The sequence below is a fragment of the Puntigrus tetrazona genome, chromosome 5 (assembly GCF_018831695.1).
Source record: "Puntigrus tetrazona isolate hp1 chromosome 5, ASM1883169v1, whole genome shotgun sequence".
In the NCBI taxonomy this organism is placed as follows: domain Eukaryota; kingdom Metazoa; phylum Chordata; class Actinopteri; order Cypriniformes; family Cyprinidae; genus Puntigrus; species Puntigrus tetrazona.
The window spans coordinates 26,989,979-27,000,182 of record NC_056703.1 but is presented as its reverse complement, the minus strand read 5'-3'; the positions used below and the strand labels follow the sequence as shown (position 1 = coordinate 27,000,182).

General features: G+C 38.9%; 1 protein-coding gene across 1 annotated transcript in view; it reads left to right on the top strand.

Moving 5' to 3' along the window:
* Positions 1 to 2,634, top strand: part of LOC122345425 (ribosomal protein S6 kinase alpha-5-like) — a 3,712-nt gene extending 1,078 nt beyond the window's left edge. The window contains exons 2-3 of the mRNA XM_043239543.1: positions 1,910 to 2,073; positions 2,324 to 2,634. Coding sequence (XP_043095478.1) covers positions 1,910 to 2,073; positions 2,324 to 2,536 — 377 coding nt within the window. The 3' untranslated portion in view covers positions 2,537 to 2,634. The remainder of the gene's footprint in view (positions 1 to 1,909; positions 2,074 to 2,323) is intronic.
* Positions 2,635 to 10,204: the final 7,570 nt, after the last annotated feature.

Genomic DNA, 10,204 nt, shown 5'->3' with positions numbered 1-10,204 from the left:
TGCTTCCCGAACAGAGTTAGGGAGATTGTTCCAGAGTTTAGGTGCTAGATAGGAAAATGATCATACAAATGAAACTCAGTTAGAAGACATGCTTTTTTAAACTGAAGGTGTCTGCTCTGCACTATACAGTATGGCTGTCAGGTCTGTGCGTCAAAACCAATAGCCTAACGTGCCAAACATCAAAACTCAAAATATGTACTTTTTCTATACAATATACAAAATATTTGAATGTGTGGGAGTGGACACAAAAATCATAGGTGCTAGCTTGAGTGGAATACACACTTTATGGGAGTTTGTTATAATGGTCAGAAATTCAGCAGGAGCGAGACAGTCCTGCAGTCCTGAGGTCTTCACGTTGACTCAGGCCCCAGTTCCAGCTGAAGAAAAACAGACCCAAGGCATGATGCTGCCAGCACCTGCTCCACATGTAGATATGGTGTTCTTTTGGTGATGTGCAGTTGATTTTGTGCCAAACACACCTTATGGAATTATGACCAAAAAGTTCAACCTTGCTGTCATTGGACCAACATATTTCCCCACATGCTTTTGGGAGACTTATTATGTGTTTTTCCAAAATTTAGCTGGATGTTTTACTTACCGCCCTACCCCATAGGAGATTGTCGTCACATGTGCTACATATCCAGCACTTTCCAGAAATGTTGCAGTAGGCTCTTTGACGGCCTACCTAACCAGTTTTCCTCTCATCTTTTCATCAATTTTGGAGGGACATCCAGTGTTTCGTAATATTACCGTTGAGCCATATTTTCACTTGCTGATGACTGCTTTCACTGTTTTCCATGGTATATCTAAGGGTACTCTTTTGTACACTTCTCCGGACTGATACCTTTTAACAGTAAGACCCCTTTGATGCTTTGTAAGCTCTTTGTGGACCATGGTTTGTGCTATAGGATGTTTATAGAAAATGCCAGGTAAAGCCTGCTAGAACAGCTAAACTTTGAGTTTAACCAGAGGCACTTGAAATGATGGCAGGTGTGTATTCACTCCTATTTAACATTTGCTTAAAATGACTGATTAATTCAGAACACAGCCACATCCTTAGAGGGTGTGCACATTTATGCAACCACATTATTTCAGATTTCAGTTTCTTTCCTAATTAGTTGTAGAGGTTATAGTTTACATTTAAAGGTGGAATAACTTCTGAAATAATTTTTCTTGGTCTCATTTAACATCACAGAAACTTGACATTTTAATAGCACACACATTTATTTATTTATTTTTGTGTGTGGTTTCTATGCACTTTTAATTTTTTTTCCTCAGTTCTTTAGTTTGCTTTGTCCCAGTACTCCAAAATCAATAGGCAGTTTTCCTATGATTGGATATTATCCTTCCATATAAAGAAAATCCATTTGGGTAACCTAAATGTGCGTCATTTAAATCAGATTTAAGATTACAGTCCAAATTGCGGATTCAATCAGAAGAGCCCTTGTTACAGGATCTGGTGCTGGTTTATGAAATCATCTGTGAAATAGTTGGTGATCATCCATAGTAACTGAATTGCAATTTTTATAGGTTTAGAGCTTGGAGACCTGTGAAATTTACTCATGTTCACCCAATACTTGGAGTCTCTATTGATCTGCACCTGAAATAGCTGTGACATACGTTGTAACAGTTTTATACCACTCCAAAGCTTTTAATGAGCGATTCCCGACCCAGCCGTCAGGGACTCACAGGCACTCAAACACATTTCAGTCCAATTTCAGCACAAGTGCTTGTTATTATAGCTGTCATCTGATCATCTAGATTGAGATGGATGAGGTTCAGTGCCCTGGTGGAAGAAAAGCGTGTGATGGTCTCTGAGGACGCTGCTTTAGTGGCTGAAGGATGCTTATATTGGCAGCCTCCAAATTAGCTTCCGACTGAAGTTTTATCTCCTTCTTCATCTTCACAGGTTTGTTAACCGTAGATCCTGAGCGACGGCTGAAGCTCTCGGCTCTGAAAGAGAACGCCTGGCTTCAGGGAGGTGGCGTTATGTCCTCCACCCCTCTCTGCACCCCTGATGTTTTGGAGTCCACCGGCCCAACTGTCCGTACCTACGTCAATGCCACCTACAAGGTCAAGTATCTGGATTTGGTGTACAGATTTTTGTATGCATGTTGAGTTTGCCGTCTATTATGTAACATGTTTTGTACTTATAGCGAATATTCATATTATTCTCAATTATGTCTGTAGTTCATAATGTAGTTTCCATACATTGAGCCCGATTCATGAGTGGCTCATCTGGAATGTTCATGCATTTTTGTCTTGGTTTATGTTCAAAAACTCTTTGCGTCATGATATCCTTTGCATCTCTTTATTCCCGCAGGCATTTAACCGGGGGAAGCGCGAGGGCTTCTTCCTTAAAAGCGTTGATAATGCGCCACTAGCAAAACGTCGGAAGATGAAAATGACCAGCACCGGTGTGGAGACGAGACGCAGCTCATCCTCCTCCTCCTCTTCCTCCTCTTCCTCATCCGCTTCCCATTCCAAGACGCAGAATTGCCAATCTTTGAATCCCCACCAGGACCCCAAACTGTGACAGCTCCCATTTGACTGAAAAGCTGCTTTGACGCGGTGAGAGAATGTATTGCAAAAGCATTACAGGGTGAAAAAGACCTATAAAAAAAANTCTCAGCAGGAGTAAAGCCTTGTGCTGACAAGATCAACAGATCAACTTGGATTTTCAAGTCATTTGGAGGAAAGAGGAATTTTTTTATCAAGGCGGCTTTCTGTAAACACAATGCCAAGGAAATGATCTACATTATAAAATAGACTCCCAATCGTGTTTTCTTTGTACTTTCTTTTCGTTGTTTGAGACGGTAGACATTTTAATGAATGTAAAAATGTTCATGTGGTATGTACCCACTTTTAGAAAAATCTTTTAACTGTAAGAGGTGAGCGAAACACGTGAAACTGAGATCAGGGAAAGCTGAAACGTTAGGGAGTAGTGGACAAGAAAGCCACAAGAGAGCAAAGCCATACGTGAGAATTAGAGTGGACTTCTATTTTAATGTATTTTAATGATCCACTGAGCAAAGCTTTATGTGAATCATGTACAGTTTATTTACATATCACTACTTTCAGAAGTTTTCTCGATGTTTGCATGGCTAAAGTATTTTAAATGTTTTACATTTTTTAAAAGTTGACCTATGAAGTCAGACCACACGAAGTCTCTGAATCACCAGTTAGAAATAGATCCTGTCCACGCTTTTGGGTGAATCTCACAGACACATCATTTGTATTTTGCCAAAGATATATTTTGAGAACAATTAATTGTGGGGGGGGGGGACCCAACAGTAATTCAGATTTCTTAGTTTTAATTCAAATTGGCACAAATACAGCAATATATAGACTACTTACAACATTAAACTACTTGCAGTAAGAGTTCATTTGCAAAATTCGATAAACGCCACTTAAAATTTCCGTGCATTATTCTCCACGTATCTGAACTGTAAACATGACAGTATTGTCCACTTGCCACCTTGCGAAAGCATCACGTTACAGTGGTGAGGTGTGTATCGCGTAAACGTAATCACATCCATGCGCTCTACAAAAATTTAAACTTTCGGTAAACTTTTTGTAAATGAATAGTAACAACCCAACTGCGGTTTGATCGATATTACTTGAAATGCGTAATAAAAAAGTGATTTATGAGTTGGCTGTTTTTGCAAACGAACTCATCATGCATACGTTAATAATGTGGGGAAAATATATATATATAAAAATCAAATACTACATCCAGAAATTCTGTAAAATTCACCCAATCTTTTTACCTTGTGTCTTATTGCTAGTTATCGCGTGAAGTGTGTGGAGATCACTTTATATATATCATCACTAACTTACTTGACCGGTTTGGATATACGAATCTCTGGCTTCGAGAACCAGATGTGGCATTTGCTTTTATCGGTGTACTTGAAATGTCGTGCTTCGTTGATGGTGTGCACAGTCTTGTCTCTTCTACTGAGCTGAGGGATCCCAAAATCCACTGCCTGTTCTACTCTGCAATCCGTCGACCATAAGGGCTGAGGTTCACAAGACAGCAATCGATCCCTCACGTTCTTAAGGGCTTTCACAATCGCACATCCACGCTGTAATCGGGTGACCCTCTCTTGCACTGTGAAGATGGCACTGGCGTCCCTTCCTATTTTCCTTTTTTATTAACCGTCTTCACGGCCGTTAGTCTTGCAATATTTTGACTTGATGTACAAGCGTTCAGACATTTTAGTGCGGAGTCTATCTGCTGTATGTGCTGTGTAAATCCACCGAACGACGCTTAGGATTCAGGCGGCGTGTTGAGCTGACGCTTTTATTAAGATGCAAACAGGTGTCGAGGCCCAGTAAAACACCTCCAGCAATGTTATATAAACTCTGCTTTTCTTTTAAGAGGTGTGAAGCTGGCAGGTATGAACGTTTTAACAGTCCAACGGATTGTTTGGCACTGCTTTTATTGAAATAACGTATTCGTCATTTGTTTGTGCCAAAATAATCAGTTAATGGAGGGTAATGTCTGTAATATAGTTTTGCACACAAGATGCACTAGTCTGGGGGTTTTTTTAATGCCTTTATCGTTCACAAGCGGCGCTTTTGTCGGCTTCACATCGATGGAAGGCGAAACTGTTTGTGAAAAGACTGGAACAAATTCAGCACATTCTGATACGTATCATCAAGGGGTTCAAACGCAGATTTTCTGCAATCAAAGTATCTTTCAGATGTAATCAGCACAGTTACATCATGCCGTGTGACGAAAATAGGTTTGACTTCAGGCCTTTTAAAAGAATAGTTCACCCCCCAAAAAAAAGGAAAATTTGCCTGAAATCCAGGTCATCCGAGATGTAGAGGAGTTTTTTTTTTCATCGGAACAGATTTGGGGTAATCGATGGACCGGAGTTGTGTGAATTATTGATGTTTTTATCAGCCGTTTAGATTCTCATTCCGACGAGAAACCAAATCATCTCCATCTTGGGTGGCTTGAAAATTTACAGCATTTTTTTTTTAGGTGAACTGTTCCTTGAGTGATTTTTACACTATCAAGTAAATCCGAATAATCTTGATTCCTTTTGCCGCACAGGTTTGTTAATGTCAATGTATTTGGGGCTTTAAAAACGGTAATTGTTTTATTTATTTCTTTTAACTTGCTCTTTATATCTTTATTCACAGTGTTATGGCTTTTTGCTTCATGTAGTTTAGTTCTTTTGTTGTTTGTATAATTCGTCGGTAAGAACAAGTCCTCTGCTCTTATTAGATCATGCACTGCTTTTTTTATGTGGAAGTTCTACAAATGTAGTTTTGATCGCAAACATTTTACTAGACAGGATTTGACGTCTAGAGTTTAAGGGTGAGCTTGCCGTGTCTCTATGGCTTGAGTGTGGTCTGCGTATATCATGTTATGTTGGGGTTCTGATTTGCATGTTTTTTCGTTTTTCTTTTCTTTTCTTGATAACTTAATGTTCTGTCTCTGCCAAAAGAAATGTTTTGTAATAAAAAAAGAGAATTATACCGAAATGAAATACACTGTTATAAGAATAAATGAGATGCATTGTTGTGCATTGAGGAAATTGCTGAACCCAAAGCATAAAATATAAAAATATACTACACTCTTAACATTCTGTTCCCTTCTTAAGCCAGTAACATTTTTATTTTTGTTTTTATGTTTATTTTTTTAGATTGTCTTTGGTGTTGCTTTGATAGGTCCATTTCATTATCTTTGAGTGTTGTTTTAAAGGGATATTTTATCATCATTCACTCGCCTGGATCAACAACACACAAAGTACGGAAGTGAATGTTGGCACAATCTAAAATAAATGAGGAAATGAGAAATATTATTTGTCTCTGGCACCTCCACAGCTCCGATCCTTTGCTCTGAACACCTTATTGCAGCTTCGGGGGTGTTTGAGACCGGAGCACGCAGCCACAGGCTCTCGAAGAACCGTAATCCATCTTTGATGTGTTTGGGGCCAGCTGAGAATGTCACAATGTTAAGCAAAGGCACAGTTCTCACGTTTTGTTTTTAGAATCAGCTAATGCAGTTTCCAGCACACTTTAAATGTATTTTGTTGTATATGTGATGGAAAAGATTAAAAATATTTGTAAAAAATATATATATATTTTTTTAACCCTTTTGTTGCAGATTGATATGTTAAAGAATGGCTAAAATATTCAAACACACAAACTTTTGTATTAATTATATGTCTATTATTGTTTAATCTCCCTTCAATTCTCTACTTGTTACATAAAGGACATTCTAAAGGGATAAAAATAGATGTAAAAAATAGAAAACACTGAGATGTGTTGAGACCATGTATAGCTTTTCATTTCTAGTAAAAAAACGTAATATTGTCCATCCCAATAAATACTTAAATCTTCTACGAACTAGTGTTCATTTAATTTATTTGCATTTATATTGGACTTCAAATTAATCTTTAAATACATTTTTTCTTGTTTTACAATTATTAATGATAGTGACAGTCCTTTTTTGGTAATCACGTTTTGGGCTCCCCACGAATCAAAGCTCGCGATTCGCCAATGAATCACTTGATCGAAGCAGTCAGACGGGTTTGTCTTTTGAGACTTTGATTCATCTGGACAGCATCGTTTCCTACAGTTTCTCCTACCGCTATTAAAAGAGCTGTACATCAAAAAGAGCGTCCTATAAAACACGGGGACCCTTTTTGACGTTTAAAAAACATCCCCCGAAGAACAACAACGAGACTCTGCGGATTGAACTCTCTATATCTTAAACCCTTGAATGAATGGTCGTGCCATGACGTAATGCTCCAGAGACGAGAGGCAACACCTCGTTTCGTTCGTGCAGTACCCAGTGAAGCACAGCAGATGTCAGTGCGACTCTTACAGCCCCTCACCGCATCGAGAACATGGCGTCAAAACGGCCCTAATGCGACTGTCAACGCGTCATTAATCAAAGTGATGTGTAAGCGGATCATTTACATAGGAAATTGTGATATATGGAGCATGACACAAATGGATATGAATAGAACAGTAAATCAAAGAGATTCCATCAATTATAATTGGCCCCTTCTGGCTGTGACCCAAGGTCTACTGGTGTCTGCTAACACGCAGTGCTTATTATTTCAGAAGCTCCTTACAGTAATACAAGCGCATGCGGACACATACAAATGCCTTCGCATCGGTGCCAAAAATGAATGAAACGTGAGCCGCCACACTTCAGCCCCGACCCGTAGTAAGTTAAAGTGTCTCGCACTTTTAGGTTTACTATAGTGTCTTCTCTCACTGGCTCTCGATGCTGAATTATTGAGCTCACGGAGAGTGAGTGTGACCCCACCGGTGTCAGTAAGAGCGTTGAGCTTGATTTCATGGCATATCTTCAGATTTTCGCATGAATTTTTCATCTCGCCTTTCCAAAAAAGCTTTTCATTATTAAAAAGCCAAATATGAGTACAGCACTATGGCCCACCCGGCACGCAGAGCGAAAGTGCATGATTGTTGCTTACTATGACACCTCACTACTTTAACAACATCTCCTACTCAAACCAAAGCCCTGGAGGAGGTATGGGTCTGCTCCATGCTTCTAGGTAACGGTTGAAGCAGTCTCGCTCTAAAAAAAATCCCACAGTAATAACCTGTTAGTTTTCTTAGTCTAGAACATGAAAAGCTAATAGACCGAACAGTGAAATACTGCTAAATGTGCAGTTTTTTGGAACGAGTTGTCTCAGTTCTTGTGTATATTAAAATTATAGTTTTCATAACTGCAGAAGCTGCTTGTGGTGAACCGTGATTTATTATGTGGCATATAGAGATATTTTCGTAATTTGGTGCAATAAGGAATGGTTCACTTACAAATGTTAATTTGTAGACAATTTCCTCAGACTCATCTACGTGAATGGGTGCCGTCAGAATGCGAATACAATAAACTGATATATATATATACACAAAGAATGCTTTCAAAAATGGAAGTGTTAAGCATTTATTTTCATAAATGCAGTGAATGAACAAAAGAGAAATCTAATTCAAATCAATATTTGCCTTTAAAAAAGCAATTCTGTGGATGTAGGCTTTCTCACATCCTTCTGTCTCTTCATGTAATCCCAGACACACTCAATGATGTTGAGATCAGGGCTCTGTTGGGGCCATGCCATCAATTCTAGTACTTCTTGTTCTTCTTCACGCTGAAGATAGTTGCTAATGACTTTGGCTGTATGTTTGGGGTCGTTGTCCTGCTGCAGAATAAATTTGGGGCCAATCATACGCCTCCCTGATGGTACTGCATGATGGATAAGTATCTGCCTGTATTTCTCAGCATTGTGAACACCATTAATCCTGACCAAATCTCCAACTCCATTTGCAGAAATGCAGCCCCAAACATGCTTCACTGTTGCCTGCAGACACTCATCATTGTACCTTCGATGAATAAACTGCCTTCTGCTACCGCCAAATATTTCACATTTTGACTCCTCAGTCCAGAGCACCTGCTGCCATTTTTTTGCACCCCAGTTCCTATGTTTTTTTTGCTTCGCCTTGTTCCCACGTCGGAGGTATGGCTTTTTGGCTCCAATTCTTTCAATGAAGACCACTTTTGGCCAGACTTCTCCATACAGTAGATGGGTGTACCTGGGTCCCACTGGTTTCTGCCAGTTCTGAGCGGATGGCACTGCTGGACATCTTCTGATTTGGAATGGTAATAAGCTTGATGTGTCTTTCATATGCTGTACTAAGTTTCATTGACCGGCCACTTGTGCTTCTTCAAAAGAGATTTAACATCAAAACTTGAAACCCCAGTCTGATTTGATATTTTTTTTCTGGGAGAGACCTTGTTGATGGAGTATAACTACCTTGTGTCTTGTTGCTGTTCCTCACCCAGTTTTTTAGCCTCCTACACAGCTGTTTCTGTTTCAGTTCATGGGTTTCAACCTACGTGTGACATTGACGATCATTAGCACTTATTTGGTACAACTGGTTGATCATACACCTGACTAGAATCCTACAGAATCCCTCACTTGTGCAAGTGTACCTATAAAAATTGATGCTGGTTTGAAGGCAAAAGGTAGTAACATCAAATATCGATTTGATTTAGATTTTTCATTTGTTATATATATATGTATAAACACACATTATTTTACTGTCATGTTTGTTACCCTGATGGTGCTTTGTCTTTGTGTGTATCTATACTTCCATTGGCCAAGTGTATTACATTTTAACATTACAGGTTTTATTAGCTGAAGTAGTTTGGTAAATTAACATTTACATCACTTAATGAAATATGCAATTATGAGTTGTAAAATATACAGGCACCAATATGCCATCCCAGAAATATTACAGTGACTTTTTTTATACATACATTTGGCAAGATATTTTTTACAGGGCACATTTTGTAATGCCAATAGGACCTATAGCTCTTATTTGCCAGAATGTGCAGCATACAAGTATATTTAATCATTTAGCAGATGCTTTTATCCAAAGCAGATTACAAATGATATTGCAAGCAGTATATCATACAACAGCCAACAGTATATGCAGCACTACATTCCTATAGAATTTAGAGCTGAAGTACTAAATGCAGAAAATAGGTAGTAAATACAGATACTACCTTTGCTTAAATGAATGGGATATTTAATCCAAAACTTAAAACTGTGATTATGCTATCTTTTATGGAAACTTTGTGTCCCACAGTAGGAAGAAATGCATACAGGTTCGGAACAACAGCTGATATCCATTTGTTAACATCAATGGAAGCTCTTCAGTCCACAAAAAGTTCTTTGTGGATTCCAAACTGCAAACCGCCCTTTTGGAACCTTAACTTTTATGAGTGAAGGATGAACCTTAAAAACAGTGCTGTACTGAAAAGCTCTTTTAGGACAGTAAGCAACCAAAAAAAAAACCACACACAGCAAAACCCTATCAACTGCATCAAGCAAGGTAAAAATCTAGTAACTTCAAACTTCAGTTACAGCTAGTTACAAACTATTTTCACATTCTGTAGTATTTCTATCAAACTGGCATCAGTATACAGCGCAGTAACAGTACATTAGTATTCTATTCCCAACGTAGTCAATCTGTCTCACCTGCCTCCGTCTTCCTCTCGCTCTCGCACCCCCGCTCGCTTCTCATGCTCACTTACTGCACTCAGTGACATTTACAGAAGATACTTTAATATTGCAATAGTCAACATCTGGGAGTGGGTCTGAGACATCAAACTCTGCTACGATGCACACACACACACATACACACACAC